This window comes from Heptranchias perlo, chromosome 16 (assembly GCF_035084215.1).
Source record: "Heptranchias perlo isolate sHepPer1 chromosome 16, sHepPer1.hap1, whole genome shotgun sequence".
In the NCBI taxonomy this organism is placed as follows: domain Eukaryota; kingdom Metazoa; phylum Chordata; class Chondrichthyes; order Hexanchiformes; family Hexanchidae; genus Heptranchias; species Heptranchias perlo.
This window is the reverse complement of record NC_090340.1, coordinates 14,380,467-14,404,099: the sequence shown is the minus strand read 5'-3', so window position 1 is coordinate 14,404,099 and position 23,633 is coordinate 14,380,467. Positions and strand designations below refer to the sequence as shown.

The window sequence follows — 23,633 nt, the reverse complement described above, 5'->3', positions numbered from 1 at the left end:
TTTATGACTAAGCTGTGTTATCTGGGTAACTGCGGACTCTGAACAGTCTTTGTTAGGCCAGTTTGTCGGTCAATATTTATCCAGTGGATGTTTCGATAAAGCAGTTCAAGTTCATTCCAATAGTCAAGGTCTGTGTCCATTTACTCAGCAGGGTGGGGAAAGCTCACCACGGGCTCAATTTTCCTGCTATCACTAATTTTAGTGAAGAAGTGTACATATTTTTGTTAAAGTATGGACATATAATCGCTGTTCCTGCATCGTCGCTGGGTCAAAATCCTGCAGCTCCCTACCTGACAGCACTGTGGGAGAACCTTCACCGTACGGACTGCAGCGGTTCAAGAAGAAGGCCCACCACCACCTTCGCAAGGGCAATTAGGGATGGGCAATAAATGCTGGTCTTGCCAGCGATGCCCAGATCCCAAGGATTAATTTTTTTTTAAAGTACAGGGCGGGGTTACAAATGGGCAGGGATGGGTAGAAATAAATATTCTTCAGTTTCCTTACAACTCAAGCTACTTGTGCTCCAATTTGGATCCAGGTCAATGGTGCCTGAGGTCTACTCAGATGTATACAAGCCCGCTGGGTAGTGCCAGCTGAGGTCCCACTGCTGTCCCTCTATACTGTTTATCAGGTTGCTGTAGTAGGAAAGTTATGTAGGGGGGGAAAGAAATCACATTAAAAGTACAAAACCAATGAAAGCAGATCGTGTGGTTTGCTAAAGCAAGGTTGTGAAAACTTTATAAGTCTAAATAAACTCGGCACTGCCCCTCCACTGACCACCTGACACTGGAGCACCTCTGACGTGGGGGTATAATTCCATTTATTTTGAAGCCTTGATTTTAATTTTGGTTGTTGGTGTTGGAGGAATGAGACACTTTCCATTTGGGACACCCAGGGGCAAATGTTCCTTTTGGATGGTGCAACAAGGCGCTAAACTATTTATCGGCCCACGTGCAATCTAACTTATTCCCGCAGCTTCTCCCCCCCCGACTTCGGCCGGAATTCCAAGGTCAGGGTCGTCAGCATAACGTTGGCAGGCTCCTGGCAAAATATCTGCTGGTGACAGTTTGCCCACCTCGGGTAGGTCGGAGGGTGGGGACTGGCCGCAGTGCCTGCCACGGGTGTAGTGTGGCCAGTGGACTCAGCGGAAGAAAAGTAATTAATTTTTAAAAAAAATCTCCCACCTTGCTTACTGCAATCAATCGCTCTGTGATCGACTGCTGTAGGAACGTCGGCCCTTTCAAGTTTAAATCCCCACCCCGCCCCCCCACCGCCATAGTTCTTTAAAGTTTGTGACCCCAAATCTACTCAAGGTTCCCACCAGAATCCTGCTGTAACTCCAGCAGAACAAGGCAGGGAACTGGTGCCCACCGACCCTGGGAGTTCCCGCTCGGCCCTGTAAGGGGCAGAACCTCCGCCCTCCCCTTACAGGACCATTGATCCCAAAAGGGTGGACCCAGGGCGGAGACCCCCTACACCAGGAATTCCTACTTCCCCAGCTCACTGGGGACCTGATGTATTACTGGAGGTCGTTAAGCTGAGAGAGATGAGGTGCACCTTCTTCCAGGTGGATGCAGGTGGATCCTAATATCTAAACAGAGGTAACAGCAACTACACTGACTTCCTGGATGGTCTTCGTCCACCCTGTCCATGTACATTTTGTCCAAAATTCCACCCCCCCCCCTCCACCTCCCCTTTAAAGATTCAGCCTCCTTGAGCTGACAGCACAGGCAATCTGGCTGTTGACTGATGGGCTCTGTGTTTTCCTGAGCCAGTCTACTGTGTGGCCAACGACTCAGACTTGGGCTAAACCACAATTAAAGGTGCCTCTTTAATTGCCTGAAGTTTTCATATAAAAACAGGATCACATGTCTGAGATATCTGTATGTCCCTTCCCTGTGGCATCAGCTGAGATGATACAATAGACCCTTTGTGCTGAGGTGAGGTACTCTTCAAGTGCTGCTCACTTATCTCTCACAGATTGTTTAAAATGAGTTTGGCATTTACCCTTTATCTCCTGTCTATATTTCTGCACTGAAACCATGCCAGTGCCAGTCATGCATTATGGGGTATTGCTACATCCACCAGCAACTAAACTGAAATCATTTAAGAGAGAGTGAGTGTAAACTCTGCACTTCTCCAATTCTGGCCCCTTGTGCGGCCCCGATGTCCCTCGCCCCACCATTGGCGGCCGTGTCTTCAGCTGCCTAGGCCCTAAGCTCTGCAATTCCCTTCTTAAACCTCTCTGCTTCTCTCTCCTCCTTTAAAAGGCTCCTTAAAACCTATCTCTTTGACAGAGTTTTTGTCACCTGTCCTAATGTCAGCTGTGACTCAGTGGGCAGCACTCTCGCCTCTTGAGTCTGAAGGTCGTGGGCTTAAGTCCCACTCCAGAGAGCTGAGCACAAAATCTAGGCTGACACTCCAGTGCAGTACTGCGGGAGTGCTGCATTGTCGGAGGTGCTGTGTTTTGGACGAGACGTTAAACCAAGGCCCCATCTGCCCTCTCAGGTGGACGTAAATGATCCCATGGCACTATTCGAAGAAGAGCAGGGGAGTTCTCCCCGGTGTCCTGGCCAATATTTATCCCTCAACCAACATCACTAAAACAGATTATCTGGTCATTATCAAATTGCTGCTTGTGGGATCTTACTGTACGGAAAAGATTCCTACATTACAACAGTAACTACACTTCAAAAATACTCCATTGGCTGTAAAGCGCTTTGGGACATCCTGAGGCTGTGAACTGCGCTATATAAATACAAGTCTTTCTTTCTAATATCTCCTTATGTGGCTCGGTGTCAAATTCTGTCTGATAATGCTCCTGTGAAGCGCCCTGGGTGCTATATAAATTAAAGGTGCAATATAAATGCAAGTTATTGTTGTGGGTGGAACAGTGTGATGTTGTCCGCCTCTGTGACTAGGGTTTGAATCCGGCCCTGAATGAACAGTGAAAATCTCTTCTACCTGCTGCCAATAAATGGGTTCGGATGGGGCTCAGCCCAGCTCTTGGTGAGCACCAACTACATGACAGAACTACACTTAATACAGTACAAACTGGCACAGCATTGGCAACTCACTTGAGGAGGGCATACTGTGGGCAATGGAACTAACACGCTTGTTAAGACAGCATAAAGGCAGCTTCACCATGTGTCTATACCTGACCTTGATCAGAGAGGCGAGGGTAAGCTACTCTCTGCATCCCGCCCATGCTGCGCCTGATACTTCATGCAAAACATTTTAGAACAGTGGCCTCAGTTTCCTATTTAGGTTGATGATGACACAAGAGTGTTGCATCATCAGAACCTGTGGCAGATGCAATTAGCTGTATAAGGGGTACAGTTCAATAAGAATTTACTTTTCTTACACCTGCTGTACTTCCCTCAAAAATCTGGGAAATAATGGATACCCAGATTCCAGAAGTGAATAAAGACTGGGATATCTGAGAATGATTGAGGTGTATATTATAACCATACTAAGCAAGGAGTAGGTTATACTGTTCCCCCATAGTGTGCGCGATAGGCATAGAAATTAGATTGTTAGTTTTAATGGGGATTTGTACAAGTGAAGATAGTTCTTAACTCCTTCCTGGTACTTCTTTCTAGGTGTCATTCCCATCTTCCCTTCCCCCACCCCACCAATATACCAAATAGACTGTTCTCCTTACCCATCCCTTTTCCTAAGTGTAGCAAGTCATGCAAGATATAGTCCCACAGGCACTTGCAGTAATCCAATGGCTTGGCGATGGTTATTCTTTGTGTACAATGGCCGTTACTGGGCTATTCAGCTATGTGGGCCATCACAGCAAGCCCACAGCAGGATCCATACACAATCACTCCCCTCCCACAACCCATAGAAGCCAAAACCAAGGTGACTAGCCACCATCGTGAAATACTCCTAGCTGGTGCTTAAATTCACTGAGCTGCAGTGCATCCAAAATATTGCTCCCTACAGCACTGAGGTAGAGAATTGGTTCCAGTGTTTAACTCCTAGGGCTCCATTGCAAATTATTGGCTAATGTGCAGAACAAAATTGCCACCTCAGTGCCTCCATTCCATACCAGGCATCACAGTCAAAGAGAATGAATACAGCAGATTTGCAGCAGTGGTGGAGGGGAAGAACAGTAGTTCCACTGACCATGAGGCACTAGTGTTGCGGTGCTGGTGTGAAAGACGCTACAACACACAGGCATCGAAGTATTAATGAAAGAAGCCTGGAATTCGCCATCAGTGGCAAGAGATTGTGATAACTCTACAGGTCAGTTTAGAGGGGAATGCAAAAGTCTCCTTTTGTCCAGGAATGTGCCACTCGTGACCATGAAAGGCACTTGAATGAGTTAGTACTTTCTGCAAACTTCCCAAACAGATAGCCATTTGCCTCACATCTGCAGCCCACTTTTGGATTACTGTCCTGCTCCCTGTTTCCTTGGGTTGAAAATCCATCTAAAACATGTCTCCCCCCACTCTCCTGAAGTCTTCACATAGTTTCCATATAGTTCCTCTACAGCAGTTGCTATTGTTGGGATCCCAATTGATGTGCCTCCATCCCCCAGTGGTGTTGTCGACTGTCCCAATCCCAGGATCTTTCTTTTTCACTTTGTTCCTTCTCCCATGTTTAACGACTTTTGCCTCTGATTACTTTCCAACATAAGGTCTAGTTTTACTACACAAACTAGTCCCGGATATGGTTAGCTGGTAAAAGAAAATTAAAACAAAAAGAAAAGAAAGTCAAAATAATTTCCTTGTCAAAGGACTTATTGTTGAAGAGACTGACGTCAGCTTGTGTCTGTTGCAGGATCAAGTTATTGGCGATGCAAGAGGTGCTGGATGAAGATGCTTTAGATGAGGTAACTCCTCACCTGTTTGTTTTGTTTAGTTTTACCCGTTGAATGTTTTCACTGTAAACACGGAGAAGGCCTCGCGTGTGGAAATACCCCAACAGCCTTCTCATTTAAAGGGGAATTTTCCTCAGGGTAAATTCCGCCAAGCCTGGGATTGTTTCTTTCCCTCTGGGTGTTTTCCCCAAGGTTCTGGCCACATCACGCAGACTAACACTGCTGCGGTGGGACATTTTTCATTCAAAGCACCTGATTAGCGGTAGTGGGGAGTGGCTGGAGGTCATGTGCAGCGGAGCATTCCTGTTATTCTTGGGTTAGCAAGTAAAGTTCACATGTCGCACTATGAACTTTGACCTAAGTGTTTCCAGCATTCTCTATTTGAAGTGTTCAATGTTCAGCTACTGAATAAACTGTGACAGACACCATGCGAGACTAAGGCACAGTCAGGAGATACTCAACTCACCGACCCCTCATTCACCAAGAAGTAAATTAACCATCAGGATCTTTATTCATAATAATTAAAATATACATTAGGGAGGAGATCCAATTTCCGGCCATGTTGGGGGTGAAGTTGGAGGAGGAGGGGTCTCGCTGCCCCCTCAAAGGCAATGCTGGCTGGCCCAAACCATACTCAGGATCAGACCTCATCCAAACAGAGGTTCCGCTGCAACGTGCCGATTTAGGATGGCGGGAAATCAGCTGGCTCCCATACTGAGTTAACGGGTGGTTGTGACTCTGGGTGGGGGGGGGGGGGGGGGGGGGGGAGAGGGAGGAGGGGGAAGGGGGAGGGAAGGGGATGTAATCCCAGGGTGGGGGGTGGAGAGGGGGCAGGCAATGTGGGGAGGAGGGGAGAGTATGTAATCGGGGGGAGGTAGAAGGGAGAGGCAATGCAGGGGGGCAGCGGAGGGTATGTAATCCCAGGGTGGGGAGGGGGGTGGCAATGCCGGGGAAAGGGGAGGGGATGTAATCACGGAAGGGTGAGGGCGAGAGGGGGGAGGCAATGATGGGGGGAGAGAGTGTAATCCCGGGGGGGGGGGAGGGGGTGGCAATGCCCGTGGGAGGGGAGTGGAGGGGGTGTAATTCCAGGGGGTGGGGGGGGAGAGGATGGAGGGGAAGGAGTGTAATCCCAGGTGGGGGAGAGGGGGGAGGCAATGATGGGAGGAGGGGGTGTAATCCCGGGGGGGAGGAGGTGGCAATGCCGGGGGAAGGGGAGGGGATGTAATCACGGAATGGTGGGGGGGGGAGGGGGGAGGCAATGATGGGGGGAGGGGGTGTAATCCCAGGTGGGGGGAGGGGGAGGCAATGCCCAGGGTAGGGGAGTGGAGGAGGTGTAATCCCAGGGGGTGAGGGGGGAGAGGAGGGAGGGGAAGGAGTAGTAATCCCAGGTGGGGAGGGAGGGGGGAGGCAATGTTGGGGGGAGGGGAGGGGACGGGGTGTAATCCCATGTCAGGGGGGTTAGTGGGAGGCAATACTGGTGGGAGGGGAGGGGATGTAATCCCGGGGAGGAGGAAGAGGCAATCCCGAGGTGGGAGGGGCTCAAACACTCCAGCATTTGATTGGGTCTTTCTTTGTTTCACTCCGGCTCCTCCTGGGCCCACAAAACTAAAATGTCAACATTTCCCGGGGGCCTTTCTTGAGTGGCCTGTTAACGTGAGAAACTTGAGATTTCAGCAAACTCCTGGGGACATGGATTTAAACTTGATATATCTGGATCCTCCTGGGACTCCAGGGAATGCATTTCAGTGGACCTCAAAGGCAAGAAGCTTGGACATTTCTTGCTTAAGTGATTGGTGAGTGTTTCTAAAAGAACCTTCTCTCAGCAGATGAAGTAAACGAGTGAGTGACAGAATAGAAGGAGTGGGTTTGATGGGCCGAGTGATCATTTCTAGTTTAATGTGCCCTCCTGGTTTGTGAAGTGAAGGCAATTGATGAGGCGGTTGCCCTCTGCATTGCCTCCCCCCTCTCTCCTTCGCCCCTCACCCCCCTCCCCCAGATTACATACCCTCCCCTCTTACCCGCATTGCCTCCCCCCTCTCCACCCCCCTCCCCGGGATTACATCCCCTCTCCTCCCCCTCTCCCCCTCCTCCCTCTCTCCGCCGCCCCCCCCCCCCCCCCCCCCACCCCGAGTCATAACCTCCCGCCGACTCAGTATGGGAGCCGGCTGATTTCCCGCCATCCCACAATCGGCAAGTTGCAGCGGAACCTCTGTTTGGATGAGGTCTGAATCCTATATGGACTGGGCCTCCCGGCGCCAGCTGTGAGGGGGCAACGAGACCCCCTCCTCCTCCAACTTCACCCCCAACGTGACCAACTCTCCACAACCACCTCATCAATTGCCTTCATTTCACATTCCTTGCCCCCTAAACTTTTGTTGGAATAAATTTAGCTCCCTAAGATCTGCGATCCACAAGTTAACCCAAGATGGCCTCATTGTACAAATGTTTGGCTGGAATTCAGTTCAATCACCCCTGCCTCTGAATGTGCTCTCTCCTTGTTATTAATTGGATTCCAAGCATGTGTCGCACCCACTGAAACTCAATCTGGTGCTAAATGCAGATGTGTAATATTATCACGCTTTAGAATAATTGAGCAGTGTTTACTGCACTGCCGTCTGTAGCAGGTGCACGATGCTGTGCGTTTTGTCTTCTGCAGTAAATCCTGGCTGCAGTGGGACCCGAAGCTGCAGCACTCACTGTTTCTGTAAATATTTCAATCAGCATGGTTTTAAAGAGAGAGAGAAAGGCCTGAATCTTCCACTTCAGCGCTCCCTGGGAGCGCAGATCAGGAAATTCCACACTCCCGGCCTGTGATTTTCCAACTGGAATGCAGAACTTCCTGATCTGCAATCGCAGTGTGTGGCAGAAGCACTAAAGTGGGAAATCCGTGCCTGTAACTTTTGGGTCCCAACCCGCACCAAGTCCCGTTCACCCTGTGCTCGCTGACCTAGATTGGCTCCCGGTCCAGCAACGCCTCAGTTATAAAATTCTCATCCTGGTGTTCTAATCGCTCTATGGCCTCGCTCCTCCCCATCTCTGTAACCTCCTCCAGCCCTACAACCCTCCGAGATCTCTGCGCTCCTCCAATTCTGGCCTCTTGCGCATCCCCGATTTTCTTCACTCCACCATTGTTGGCCGTGCCTCCATCTGCCTAGGTTCTAAGCTCTGGAATTCCCTCCCTAAATCTCTCCTCTCTACCTCTTTCTCCTCCTTTAAGATGCTCCTTAAAGCCTACCTCTTTGATCAAACTTTTGGTCGCCTGTCCTAATATCTCCTGATGTGGCTTGGTGTCAAATTTTGTCTGATTACACGCCTGTGTAATGCCGTGGGACATTTTACTACATTAAAGGTGCTACATAAATGTTTTTCCCTCCATTTTTCTCCTTTACTGGTGGCACCTACTCCCTGTTTTGGGAGAGGGGATGGTGGTGGGGGGCGCAGTTCCTCGGACACCAGCTGCCCTCTGTCACCTTGCCCAAGTGACCACTCTTCGTGTGGTCTATCCAGTGAGCCTCAGCAAGCTATTACACCATGGGGAGAACCAAAGCCGTGCTCATAACTGTCCCTCACCTGACATCCGCACATGTCCAGCAGGAGTCTCTGACTAGTGACCAGGAGAGGGGGAAACACTCCCTACCTCAGGGAAGCTGAGGGCAGTCTTTCGCAGCCTACAGCCAACCCAGCAGCGATCTGCTGACTCAGCACATCCCAGCAATCAAACCCAGGTAGCTCACACAACACTTCTTGGTCCGATTACAAACCAAGGCACAGGGAGTGCCTTACAGTACAGTCTTTAACCTATAAGTGGTCAGGGTTTGAAAATATTTAAGCAGCGAATGCCATCAATGATGCACAGAAACCTAGGGAGCTTCTCCTTGCACTGTCACTGGGAGCCATTGATCTAGATCATTTCTCCCTGGCCACAGGTACATTTTTCATGCAGTTCCTGTTTTGAGTTTCTCATCATTAACAAGCTAGTCTCCACAACCCAGCTCAAACAGCCTGCCCTGGAGTGATACCAGACTGGGGGAGGGAGGTGACAGTCTGTCCCACAGACAGACATTTCTCCACTGGACTCCAGTGAGCCTGTCCCACAGACAGACAGCTCTTCACTGGACTCCAGCGAGCCTGTCCCACAGACAGACAGCTCTTCACTGGACTCCAGTGAGCCTGTCCCACAGGCAGACAGCTCTTCACTGGACTCCAGTGAGTCTGTCCCGCAGACATTTCTCCACTGGACTCCAGTGAGTCTGTCCCGCAGACAGACAGCTCTTCACTGGACTCCAGTGAGCCTGTCCCACAGTCAGACATCTCTTCACTGGACTCCAGTGAGCCTGTCCCACAGTCAGACATCTCTTCACTGGACTCCAGTGAGCCTGTCCCACAGGCAGACAGCTCTTCACTGGACTCCTTAAGGGTCCTTGAGGGATGAGTTTCCCCCTTTATTTCCCAGTTCTCTTTTTTTCAAAAATCAGCTTTGGTCCATTTCAAAGGAGATTTAAAACAAACTGGAATGCTAGGCCTCTATGAGGCTACTGAGCTGAGGTGCCTGTTGTGTGGAGCAGACAAGTTGAAGGACATTGCCGATCTAAGGAGGAACCCTGTTAATGAAGGTTATTAAAACATCTACACACAAAGGTGCAGTATATTGGAGCCTGAACCCATCAAGCCTCTGAGTGACGGGTGCAGGAGTCACATTTTTAACCTGCTCACCCCACCTTTGTTGTGTGCTGGATCTTAGCTTTGTTGCCATGGGGAACCACTGAGTGGAGACTAGGCACATCCGCCCACAAAGGAGGGGGAATTATTAGATGTTAAGTCATTTCCTTGCATCTCCCACCACGCCACCCCTTGCCCCTTGTGACTGGTTACAAAACGTCACTGGGAATGACCTTGGAGCATGTCACCCTACTACAGTGTTGTCATGAGTTGTGGGAGCTGGATAGGGACAAAAAACAAATCATAATCACACCCTCAACAACAAATAAAATTATCAAAGGTAGGGAGGAATTCTGTGAGTCACTACCTGTCAGTTTGGCTCAGTTGGTAGCACTCTTGTCTCCATATCAGAAGGTTTTGAATACATAACCTGGGCTGGCACCCTACAGCAGTACTGACAAGCATTGTGTTGATGGAGATACCATCCTTGGATGAGAAGTTAAACCAAGGACCTACCTGCTCTTTCAGGTGGATATTAGTGATGACTTGATTCGATGAAGAGCAGGGAGTTCTCTTGGTGTCCTAACCAGCATTCATCCCTCAACCAACATCATTTAAAATAGATTCAAAAAGTTATTCATTTCACTGCTGTTCATGGAAACTTGGTGCATGTAAAATGACAGTTGTGTTTGCCTACATAACAGTGACTGCACTTGAAATTAATTGTATGTAAAGTATTTTGGGATGTTTGTCAGAGACTTGACAAAGAGTCCCATAAATGTAAATCCTTCTTCTTTACTTACCCATAGAGTTACTGTGCCCAGCAGTAGAGGATGGCAGGTAAACGCCAGCACATTATTAATCTGCTCCAATGCTTGTTTTCCCCAGATATGCCTGGAGCTCGAGAAACCCACCATCGCTGCAATTAAAGAATGGAAAGGGGAACGGGGCAACTGGAAGTACGTTGTGTTGGACAACCCACCAGGACAAGAGAAACAGGTAACCTCACCAGCAAAATTCTTTGCCTAAATTATCAGTCCCATCCTAATCAAACAGCCCATAGTGTTTGGTGCAGCACCAATCTGCGACATCATAACAGAAGTAGTTTTACCCTGACATTACATAATTTTTAAATATTATAAAGTCCAAAAAAAATGGGTTAAAAGTGGGAGGACGAGTAGATAATAAATATTTTTTAAAAAGCCATATGGGAATTCGAGGTTTTATAAATAGGAGCATAGAAAACAAAAGCAAAAGAGATAACGCTAAACCTATGCAAATCATTGGTTTGGCTGCAGTTAGGAGATGGGGATAGAATTTCCATGGAGGTTCTCTTGATCTCCTGCCATAACTTCAGTGGTAGATCGGCAGAAACCCTGCAGAAATGGTGGAACAGCCGTTTTTCCAGTCTCCACTGATCTTCCACCAATGTTACGACTGGATAGTGGGGGAACCCCTGTGGAAATTCTACTCCAAGGCATCCACTTTTGGGCACACTAATTTAGGAAAGATATCAAGGCCATGGAAGGGTTGCAGGGCCTAACATGATTATCAGGGATGAGAGGCTTTAGTTATGAGGAGACACAAAAGAAGCTGGGGCTCTTTTCAATAGAACAGAGAAGGTTAAGAGGAGTCCTGACAGAGGTGATCAAAATAATGAAGCGGTTTTGATAAGATGAATGGTCAGTGAGTCAGTATCTAGAGGGCATAACGGGAGGTCACACCAAAAGAAATTTAAGATCACCAAAAGAAAGAAGATGGGAGACATTCTTTTTTACACGGAGTGTTGTTAAGACATGGAATGCCGTCCAGAAACAGGGTGGAAGCAGAATCCATCATCGTTTTTTTTAAAGGAAGTGGATAAATATTTGAAAAATAGAAATGTAAAAGAGTATGAGGAAATAGCAGGACAATGGGGCCACGTGGATTTCTCTTTCAGAAAGCTGGCACAGGTATGACGAGCTAAATGGTGGCTTTCTGTGCAGTAAAATTCTATGACTCAGTATTAGCAATCCAATACTTCCAGGTACTTTGTGGAAACATCTCACTCCATGACTGTTTACTCCAGAAGTGCAAATCAGATACTAAGCCACAGGCACAATGCTTGATCTGTTTACAAATTCATCCAAGAGAAGGCTGAGAAGATTTCACAACTTAAGAACATAAGAAATAGATAAGATAAACCTACTACTTAAAATTAAGCCAGGAAAATAGGGTCAGAGCACATAAATGGAGATTAGAACCATGGAAGTTCACAGCTCACAAGAAGGCTATATATATGTTTTATCTTTCATTCAGCTCATCCTGTCTGTGCCAGTTTTTTGCTAGAGCAATCCAATGGTCCTCACAGCATCAGCTTAGCTCAGTTGGTTTGAGGATTGATGGAGCATGGAATGCTTTGTCACCGTGATCATTAAGGCAGAGACCATTGCATCATTTAAGGACAGAGTAGATACGCATTTGAAATAGAGGAAGGTATAGGACTATAGAGGGCGAGCGGAGCAGGAGTAGGCCATACGGCCCCTCGAGCCTGCTCTGCCATTCAATCAGATCATGATCTTCGATCTCAACTCTATTTTCCCATCCAATCCCCAGATCCCTTGATTCCCCCAGAGTCCAAAAATCTATTTATCTCAGCCTTGAATATATTCAATGACTCAGCATCCACAGCTCTCTGGGGTAAAGAATTCCAACGATTCACAATCCTCTGAGTGAAGAAATTTCTCCTCATCTCAGTCTTAAATGGCCAACCCCTTATCCTGCGACTACGCTCTCTAGTTCTAGACTATCCAGCCAGGGGAAACAACCTCTCAGCATGTAACCTGTCAAGCCCCCTCAGAGTCTTCTATGTTTCAATTAGATCACCTCTCATTCTTCTAAACTCCAGAGAGTATAGGCCCATTCTACTCAACCTCTCTTCATAGGACAACCCTCTCATCCCAGGAATTAATCTAGTGAACCTTTGTTGCACCACCTCTAAGTCAAGTATATCCTTCCTTAGACAAGGAGACCAAAACTATACCCAGTACTCCAGGCGTGGTCTCACCAAAGCCCTGTACAACTGTAGTAATCCTTACTCTTGTACTCCAACCCCCTTGCAATAAAGGCCAACATTCCATTTGCTTTCCTAATTACTTGCTGTACCTGCATGCTAACTTTTTGTGTTTCTTGTACGAGGACACCCAAGTCTCCCTGAACACCAACATTTACTAGTTTCTCACCATTTAAAAAATATTCTGTTTTTCTATTCTTCCTACCAAAGTGAATAACCTCACATTTCCCCACATTATACTCCATCTGCCACCTTCTTGCCCACTCACTTAACCTGTCAGTATGCCTTTGCAGACTCTTTGTGTCCTCCTCACAGCTTACTTTCCCACCTAGCTTTGTATGGTCAGCAAACTTGGATACATTACACTCGGTCCCTTCATCTAAGTCATTAACATAGATTGTGAATAGCTGAGTCCCCAGCACCGATCCTTGCAGCATCCCGCTAGTTACAACCTGCCATCCTGAAAATGACTAGTTTATCCCTACTCTCTGTTTCCTGTCCGTTAACCAATCCTCTCCCCATGCCAATATGTTTCCCCCAACCCCATGAGCCCTTATCTTGCATAAGAACCTTTTATGTGGCACCTTATCGAATGCCTTTTGAAAATCCAAATTTACTACATCCACCGGTTCCCCTGTTAATTATATCCTCAAAAAAATTTAAGAGAGGTTTTTAAAATTATGAAGGGTTTTGATAGAGTGGATAGGGAAGACTATTTCCTCTGGTGGGGGAGTCAGAGACGAGGGGTCATTGATTTAAAATGGTCACTGAGAGAGTGAAGAGAGAGGAGAGGAGAAATGTCCATATTTGCCTCTTTGATTGCCGTGCTTTTACTTCCTTTCTTCCCTCCTTCCTCTGGTCTTCACAGCATCAGCTTAGCTTAGTTGGTTTGAGGATTGATGGAGCATGGAATGCTTTGTCACCATGATCATTAAGGCAGAGACCATTGCATCATTTAAGGACAGAGTAGATACGCATTTGAAATAAAGGAAGATATAGGACTATAGAGGGCGAGCAGGGCAGTGAAAATAAATTTGGATTGCTCTAGCAAAAAACTGGCACAGACAGGATGGGCTGAATGAAAGATAAAACATATATATAGCCTTCTTGTGAGCTGTGAACTTCCATGGTTCTAATCTCCATTTATGTGCTCTGACCCTATTTTCCTGGCTTAATTTTAAGTAGTAGGTTTATCTTATCTATTTTCATTTATTATTTAATATACTTGGAATGATGCCCCTCATAACTGGCCTCTTTCTGGGCTGCAAACTGGCTCGCCCTTTTCCTTCCATATAAAGGGGACATGGATTTTACTCTGTAAAATCAGAATGTAGGCAAATCCAGTTCCACAAGTCCCTAAAATATTTCCAAAATAGTGTGCACTGCAATTATTTAGTGTGAATTTCTAACCACATCCCCACCCCACAGATCTCTCAGCCCCACTCTGCGCAAACCACCTGAACACAATTTACTTTGGTATTTTCCTTCTATGAGAAAGCTTGGCCGTTTCATTTTTTGCTCTCAACTTTCCCACAGGAGGTAGAACGCGTGGCCTTTCTTTGGGACAGTAGCTCAGGCCTCGAACTGGACAGGGCCGTCAGCCTAGAAAAACTGCTGGAGCAGGACAATGGACATCAGCCGTACAGTCAGCCTTTGCTAGGACGTTTTAAGGTAAGGTACAGTCGAAAAGGCCTTGCTGCTACTGGAGGCCACCTATATTAAACTTTACATCAGGAAATGGGGATGGGGGAGGCAGTGGTGCCCTGAGCAACTTTCCGGCCTTGTCCACCCCAGATCATCAGGGCACCAGTGGGAGGGGGGCCAGAAAACATAACACTGTATTTTGACCACTGTATGCATTTCCATATTTGTCTTTTTTCATTCCTCACTGCTCTTCCTTCTTCCCTCGCTCCTGACAGTGTCAGCTTAGCTCAGTTGGTTGTCAGTTCAAGCCCCACTCCAGAGCACACAATCTAGGCCGACACGCTTCAGTGCAGTACTGACGCGGTGCTGCATTGACAGAGTGCTGCACTGTCAGAGGTGCTGTCCTTTGGTTGGTCCAAGAAACTGAGGTCCCTGTTCCAGTGATGCAGGTGGATTTACTAATTGAAGAAGAGCAGGTAGTTCTCCCTGTGTCCAGGCCAAATATTCCTCCAACAAATAGCACCATCAGAAACAGATTAATTGGTCATTTAGTCTGTTGGTGTTTGTGGCACCGTTGCAAATTTTAAGGGAAGATGAGATAAGCATTTGAAGCAGAGAAAGATACTTCTTTTCCTATGTTTCCTATATCCTATTTTTGCTCCTTTGCTCTTAATTCTGTCCTTTACTCTGGCTGAATTAGGCCATTTTATATCTTAGCTTTCTGTTCTGATTCTGAACTAAGCTTCAAACCCCACATCCTATTCATTGCCAAGGCTGCTTACTTCCACCTCCCACAACCTCACCCACCTCAAGCTGCTGCCTTAGCCTCACTGCTGCAAAAACCCTTGTCCAAGGGTTTGTCACCTCGAGACCTGATTTCTCCAGTGCTCTCCTTGCCGACCTCCTGGGCTCCACCCTCCATAAACTTCTACTTTAATCTCAGCCGCCTGTATGCTGTCCTGCACCATGTCCCAATCACCCATCATCCTGCACCTCCCCCCCACCACCCAGTCCTTACTGACCAAAACTGGCTTCCTGTCTCCCAGCACATTGAGTTTAAAATCATCGTTTTTATCTTCCTACCCTTCCATGGCCTTGCAGGATCTTACCTCTGCAACGTGCTAAAACCTTGCATTACATCTCACACCCTTCAATCCTCTGGCTCAGCCTAGTATGCATCTCCCCCTCCTTGGATAGGGACTTCAGTCACCTTGGGCCCATTCTCTGGAAGTCCTTCCCTAAACCCCATCCACTTCTCCACTTCTTTCTCCACCTATAAAATCTGGCCTCTTGCAAATCCCTGATTTTCCTCGCTCCACCATTGGCGGCTGTGCCTTCAGCTGCCTAGGCCCTAAGCTCTGAAATTCCCTCCCGAAACCTCTCCACCTCTATCTCTCCTCCTTTAAGACTTATTAAAACCTACCTCTTTGACTACGTTTTTGGTCACCTGTCCTAATATCTCACGTGGCCCTGTGCCTTGGGATGTTTTACTACATTAAAGATGTTACATAAATGTAAGTCATTGTTTTAAAAATTTAATCAAAACCTAGCTTTTCAACCAGTCGCCTTTCCTAACTCTCGAACCATGGCTTGATATGTGTCCGTTTTTATTTTTTCCCTCTTTAAATCATCTTGGGACTTTTTTCATGTTGAACACTCCATAAAAATGCAAGTTATTGTTGAAATTCATCCACGACATCTGTTAGTTTTTACAATAGATGCCATGAAGATCTTTGACATCGATTGATGCCAACACTGGAGGAATAAACATTTTGACATAATAGTCTGGCACATTAAAGATTATAACACATCAACAACACGCTGTCCACCAAGAACCCGAATACACAATAGTCCACACCCACTCACTCCTATACAATTGACTGCCAGTGGAAGCTGCCACCTGCTGAAATCTAAAGCAAATTAGGGGTACAGTAGCATAGTGGTTATGTTACTAAACTAGCAATCCAGAGGCCTGGACGAATAATCTGGCATCATGAGTTCAAATCCCCCCATGGCAGTTGGGGAATTTAAATTCAATTAATTGAAATAAAAACTGGAATTAAAAAAACTAGTATCAGTAATGATGGCCGTGAAACTACCGGATTGTCGTAAAAACCCATCTGGTTCACTAATGCCCTTTAGGGAAGGAAACCTGTTGCCCTTACCCGGTCTGGCCTATATATGATTCCAGACCCACAGCGATGTGGTTGATTCTTAATTGCCCTCTGAAATGGCCGAGCAAGCCACTCAGTTGTAAAATCTTGCTTAAAAAAGTCATAATAAGAATACAACTGGATGGACCACTCCCTAGAAGTAAAGGGAATTAGGGGTTACGGGGAGCGGGCAGGAAATTGGACATGAATTTAGATTTGAGGTTAGGATCAGATCAGCCATGATCTTATTGAATGGCAGAGCAGGCTCGAGGGGCCGATTGGCCTACTCCTGCTCCTATTTCTTATGTTCTTATGTATCGGACATGACAACGGAAAACCAAGCCCAGTCGACCCTGCAAAGTCCTCCTCATGAACATCTGGGGACTTGTGCCAAAATTGGAAGAGCTGTCCCACAGACTAACCAAGCAACAGCGTAACATAGCCATGCTAACATCCCAGACTCTTCCATCACGATCCCTGGGTATATCCTGTTCGACCAGCAGGACAGACCCACCAGAGGTGGCGGTACAGTGATATACAGTCAGGAGGGAGTGGCCTTGGGAGTCCTCAACATTGACTCCGGACCCCATGAAATTTCATGGCATCAGGTCAAACATGGGCAAGGAAACCTCCTGCTGATTACCACCTTCAGTCCTCCTCCATGTTGAGCACTACTTGGAGGAAGCACTGAGGGTAGCAAGGGCACAGAATGTACTCTGGGTGGGGGACTTCAATGTCCATCACCAAGAGTGGCTCGGTAGCTCCACTACTGGCCAAGTCCTGAAGAACATACCTGCCAGACTGCCCCTGAAGCAGGTGGTGAGCGAACCAACATGAGGGAAAAACCTACTTGACCTCATCCTCACCAATCTACCTGTCGCAGATACATCTGTCCATGACAGTATTGGTTGGAGTGCCCACCACACAGTCCTTATGGAGACGAAGTTCCGTCTTCGCACTGAGGACACCATCCAATGTGTTGTGTGGCACTATCACAGTGTTAAATGGGATAGGTTCAGAACAGATCAAGCAGCTCAAAACTGGGCAGCCATGAGGCGCTGTGGGACATCAGCAGAAGCAGAATTGTATTCCAGCACAATCTGTAACCTCATGGCCCGGCATATTCCTCACTCTACCATTACCAACAAGCCAGAGGATCAACCCTGGTTCAATGAGGAATGTAGAAGAGCATGCCAGGAGCAGCACCAGGCGTACCTAAAAATGAGGTGCCAACCTGGTGAAGCTACAGCTCAGGACTACATGCATGCTGAACAGCGGAAGCAACATGCTATAGACAGAGCTAAGTGATTCCACAACCAACGGATCAGATCAAAGCTCTGCAGTCCTGCCAGATCCAGTCGAGAATGGTGGTGGACAATTTAGCAACTAACGGGAGGAGGAGGCTCTGTAAACATCCCCATCCTCAATAACGGCAGAATCCAGCACGTGAGTGCAAAAGACAAGGCTGAAGCGTTTGCAACCATCTTCAGCCAGAAGTGCCGAGTGGATGCTCCATCTCGGCCTCCTCCCGATATCCCCACCATCACTGAAGCCAGTCTTCAGCCAATTCGATTCACTCCACGTGATATCAAGAAACGGTTGAGTGCACTGGATACAGCAAAGGCTATGGGCCCCGACAGCATCCCAGCTGTAGTGCTGAAGACTTCTGCTCCAGAACTAGCCAAACTATTCCAGTACAGCTACAACACTGGCATCTACCCGACAATGTGGAAAATTGTCCAGGTATGTCCTGTCCACAAAAAGCAGGACAAATTCAATCCGGCCAATTACCGCCCCATCAGCCTACTCTCAATCATCAGCAAAGTGATGGAAGGTGTCGTCGACAGTGCTATGAAGCGGCACTTACTCACCAATAACCTGCTCACCGATGCTCAGTTTGGGCTCTGCCAGGACCACTCGGCTCCAGACCTCATTACAGCCTTGGTCCAAACATGGACAAAAGAGCTGAATTCCAGAGGTGAGGTGCGGGTGACTGCCCTTGTCATCAAGGCAGCATTTAACCAAGTGTGGCACCAAGGAGCCCTAGTAAAATTGAAGTCAATGGGAATCAGGGGGAAAACTCTCCAGTGGTTGGAGTAATACCTACCACAAAGGAAGATGGTAGTGGTTTTTGGAGGCCAATCATCTCAGCTCCAGGACATTGCTGCAGGAGTTCCTCAGGGCAGTGTCCTAGGCCCAACCATCTTCAGCTGCTTCATCAATGACCTTCCCTCCATCATAAGGTCAGAAATGGGGATGTTCGCTGATGTTTGCACATTCGCAACCCCTCAAATAATGAAGCAGTCCGTGTCCGCATGCAGCAAGACCTGGACAACATCCAGGCTTGGGCTGATAAGTGGCAAGTAACTTACGTGCCAGACAAGTGCCAGGCAATGACCATCTCCAACAAGAGAGAGTCTAATCATCTCCCCTTGACATTCAACGGTATTACCATCGCCGAATCCCCCACCATCAACATCCTGGGGGTCACCACTGACCAGAAACTTAACTGGATCAGCCATATAAATACTGGGTATTCTGCGGCGAGTGACTCCCCTCCTGACTCCCCAAAGCCTTTCCACCATCAAAAAGGCACAAGTCAGGAGTGTGATGGAATACTCTCCACTTTCCTGGATGAGTGCAGCTCCAACAACACTCAAGAAGCTCGACACCATCCAGGACAAAGCAGCCCGCTTGATTGACACCCCTTCCACCACCCTAAACATTCACTCCCTTCACCACCGGCGCACTGTGGCTGCAGTGTGCACCATCCACAGGATGCACTGCAGCAACTCGCCAAGGCTTCTTCGACAGCACCTCCCAAACCCGCAACCTCTAACACCTAGAAGGACAAGGGCAGCAGGCACATGGGAACAACACCACCTGCACGTTCCCCTCCAAGTCACACACCAACCCGACTTGGAAATATATCGCCGTTCCTTTATCGTCGCTGGGTCAAAATCCTGGAACTCCCTTCCTAACAGCACTGTGGGAGAACCTTCACCACACGGACTGCAGCGGTTCAAGAAGGCAGCTCACCAATACCTTCTCAAGGGGCAATTAGGGATGGGCAATAAATGCCGGCCTCGCCAGCGACGCCCACATCCCACGAACGAATAAAAAAAAATTAACCGAGTAGGAGAAAAATGAAAGACTTCAATTTGTATAGTCCCTTATTTTGTCTCTCAGAAACATCTGAAAGCACTTCACACACAATTAATTGTTATGAAGTGCAGTGGCAATTGTTATGATGGCGGATACAGCAGCCATTTTTATACAGCACGTATAGAACTATAGAAGCTTACAGCACGGAATAGACCATAAGAGATAGGAGCAGGAGTCGGCCATTCGGCCCCTCGAGCCTGCTCCGCCATTTAATGAGATCGTGGCTGATCTGATTTTTACCTCAACTCCACTTTCCCTCCCTTTCCCCATATCCTTTGACTCCCTTGCTGATCAAAAATTTGTCTAACTCAGCCTTAAATGTATTCAATGACTCAGCCTCCACAGCTTTTTGGGGTAAAGAATTCCAAAGATTCACAACCCTTTGGGAGAAGAAATTCCTCCTCATTTCCATCTTAAACGGGCGACCCCTTATTCTGAGACCATGCCCCCTAGTTTTAGATTCCCCCATGAGGGGTAACATCCTCTCAGCATCCACCCTATCGAGTCCCCTCAGAATCTTGTATGTATCAAGGAATCTTGTATCACGGAATGAACCTATTAGTCCGTTGTGTCTTTTCACAAGAGCTGATCTCACTGCCCTGCTCTTTCCCCTATAGCCATAGAAAGATAGGAACAGGTTTAGGCCATTAAGTTCTTCTTGCCTGTTCCGCTATTCAATTAGATCATGGCTGATCTATACCTCAACTCCATTTTCTCCAAATGACTGCTTCATATCCCTTGATACCCTTCCCCAAAAAAATCTATCAATCTCAGTCTTGAAAATTTCAATTTACACAGAATCCAATGTCTTTTGGGGGGAAGAGAATTCCACATTTCCATTACCCTGTGTGTGAAAAAGTGCTCCCTGATAGAGGAAGATGGCAAGGTCAAGGTGAATATCTAGATGTCAAGGAAGACAACGAGGGATAATGCATCCCGATCACAGTTACACTGTGATCATTGTGACTTTGGCCAGGTTTAGTAGCTGTGTTGAAGGGATTGGAACAGAGAGATTTTGGAAGAGGCGAACAGATAACCGGGAAGCAATGACATGTTCAAGGACCTTCAAGAAAAAAGGAAGATTAGAGATGGGACAGTAGTAGGAGAGGATGGATAGATCAAGACTGGGCTTTTAAAGAGAAAGAGGTGGTGCCTGACCAAAGGGAGCTATTAACAATATCATGGGGGCAGGAAGGGTAACAGTGATGAGGGATTAGGTGGGAAAGAGACCAAGGGAATAGAAGGTACATCTCATGGAAGGATCTTAGGGAGGGCTGGGGGCGGCGAGGAGGGCTAGATGGTCATAATCTAATCTGAGGGTTCAGACAATATAAACTGCTTGTACTTTGCTCATTTCAATCTATGAGTAAGATTACTGCCTTGTAATCACTCCCTGCTATCTACAAACGCAATGTTGAATGTCATGTAGTGTCCTTTATATCAAATTTCAAGAAAGCACATGTACCCCTCCTCCAGCCTCGCACAGAATGGATCTGGCCGACAACAGGAGGCAAACCGTGTGGCCCTCAAATTTGTTGGGGGTTCTGCCGCTTTCCCACTGTAACTTCAGGGAACCCCCTCAGAATGGTTTAACCTGGTTACGCCGGTACTCTGCCAATTTCTGGTGACCTTGTCACAGGAGCAGCCTCCGTCTGCTCCATATAAGGCCAGGGCGGGGACTCTCTAAGCCTGAATTCCCACTCCTGGGCCTTAATCGCTATGCCAAGAAAGATGAGGCATACTGGCCTCCAGAAGGGCACATGTGGGCCCCACTGGTGAGCTCCAAGTCTTGACAAGCGGTCTGGATCCCCAAAGAGGTAGAAAATATTTTGCTGGATCAGCCCCCTTGCTCAGGGGCTGATTGGGGCATTGCCAGGGTCGGGGGAGGCCCGGGCAATGCATCGCCCCACCCCACCTCACCACCACGGACAGTCTGGCAACCGAATTTCAGCTGGCATGGGGCAGGCGGGTGCCCAAAGATGCTCCCAAAGTGGTGCTTGTGCCCACCTACCCCATGCAAAGGAGGTGCTTTCCCACTTGCCCTGCAAACTCCGGCTAGGCTGGGCAGCCGTGAGCACAATTCCAGCATAGCCACCGAGATCGCTGCCCATGGAATTTCGGGGCTTTTGCTTTTATCTTTTGGATAAAGCTGCATTGTGTGTTTGTCAAGGCTGCGGTTCTCAAAGATTAACAGGAACTTTCCGTGTCGGACTTGTGCAGATGGGAGCGCTGCCACTCAACCTCATCAACGTCCATCTCAAGGCAAAGCAGGATCCTGGAGTCGTGTCAGGTGTCCCACACAAGCCCATGGAAATTGATGTGCTCCGGCCACACCTCGCAGGTATTTGCGTTATGTTCTGTTAAAATGGGTATTTCTTTCATCAAAATACAGGACACGCCAGAAAAAAAAAGTCACGCCTAACGCACCACGTCACTTGGAAATAGTGTCATCGTGACAAGTGTGGTCAATGGAGCAGGTCAGATAATGGAGGAGTGCAGTGGAAGACACTGGTGATGCAACAACCACTTGCACATATAAAGCTCCCTTATCATAGAAAAACGTGCTGGGGTGTGTTATAGTGGAAGAAAGGAGCAGACACTGGGCTGAGCCTTAGTGGGAGAGTTAAGAGAGGTTGCAGAAGAGATGGGTGTTGAGAAGATTTTAAAGGCAGAGAGAAGGAAAGAGTGAAAAAGACGGAGAGAAAAAGAGTGAAAGAGAGAGAGAGACACACACACATACACACAGTAGTGGAGAGGTGGAGGGGTTGAGGGAGGGAGCTCTTGAGAATACATATGAGATGTGAAGAATCTGCCAGATTGTTGATCAGTGGAGGGAGAGGGAGATGCACAGGAGGCCAGAGGATTGGATTGCACAGAGGTTGGAAGAGGTTGCGAAGTTTGGATGGTGAGGGGCAGAGGAGGGCCTTGTGGACAAGGAGATTGTAGACAATGTCCGCACTGCAACACTGTTATCTGCCAGTGAAAGTTCTAAAACCCTCACTCAAACAAATTAAAACTCGTATTTACTTCTCCTCAAGCCATAGACATCCTGCCCCTCACCTGCTCTGATCTGGCCTCAGGAGGCTAGGGCAGATGGTGAGCAGAAACATCAGCCAAGGTTCCCCCTCTCGACCGTTATGAAGTGATCTCTGCTGGGTAGTGGATGTCAATTATCCCATCAACGCTCGGGAGGAGGGGGGGATTTTAACTTTCAGTGGGGGTGGAGAACGACTGGTTGCGGATTAGCCACCCGTTTCAGAAACAACCGACTCTCGCCATTGCACTGAATCATGGACACCAAACTTGATTCCACTGCTGTCGAGCATGAGTAGGCCAAGGTCGCACACCTTACCAAAAAAAAATGTCAAAGGAACCAGGGGGAGATGAGGAGAGTTTCTTTTTACTAGTAAGTTATTATGATCTGGAATTCACTGCATGAAAGGATGATGGAAGCAGATTCAATAGTAACTTCCAAAAGAGAATTGGATAAATACTTCAAAAGGAAAAATTTGCAGGGCTACAGGGAAAGAGCAGGAGAGTCGGCACAGGAACAATGGGCCGAATGGCCTCCTTCTGTATCTATGATTCTATGAGTTTCGAAGACTCAAATCGAACATTTATAAAATGAAGCTGTGACAGAATCTCCCGATCGGATTACACTGCTGAGCTGAACGATATTCTCTCCTCCTGTCTTTCAGACCAGAAGCAGCTCATCATTTTGGGGCACTTTGGTTTGCAGCCTGACGCCATTGAGTTCAATATACTGAGAGAAAACCACTTCCAGCACTGTGTTCCCAGCAACACATTCACCAACATCAGCAGCAGGAACGAGAATGGTGAAGTCTCTCAGGACAACATCTGGTGGAACCAGCAGGCCCGGGTTGCTTACACAGGTAGGAATCATTTCACTGCCCCTTCTTCATTAGAAGAAAATAACATTTTCCACCAAAAGGCTTCCTCTTAATGGATCCGTGTCTGCTGAGATATTCTATGGACAGTGAAGAGCATGCCTCAAGGTACCTCAATCAGTGAGATGATTATGTCATTGTGTCACTGAACATATATGCTCCCTTCCAATTTTTGGTGATTAGGTGCAAGAATTCCAATCAATTCTCCCCCCCCCCCACTC

The 23,633-nt window shown here is 47.6% G+C and overlaps 1 protein-coding gene across 1 annotated transcript in view; it reads left to right on the top strand.

Moving 5' to 3' along the window:
- Positions 1-23,633, top strand: part of LOC137333254 (endonuclease/exonuclease/phosphatase family domain-containing protein 1-like) — a 37,646-nt gene that overhangs the window by 10,102 nt on the left and 3,911 nt on the right. The window contains exons 3-7 of the mRNA XM_067997415.1: positions 4,792-4,843; positions 10,379-10,489; positions 14,079-14,213; positions 21,725-21,845; positions 23,203-23,397. Coding sequence (XP_067853516.1) covers positions 4,792-4,843; positions 10,379-10,489; positions 14,079-14,213; positions 21,725-21,845; positions 23,203-23,397 — 614 coding nt within the window. The remainder of the gene's footprint in view (positions 1-4,791; positions 4,844-10,378; positions 10,490-14,078; positions 14,214-21,724; positions 21,846-23,202; positions 23,398-23,633) is intronic.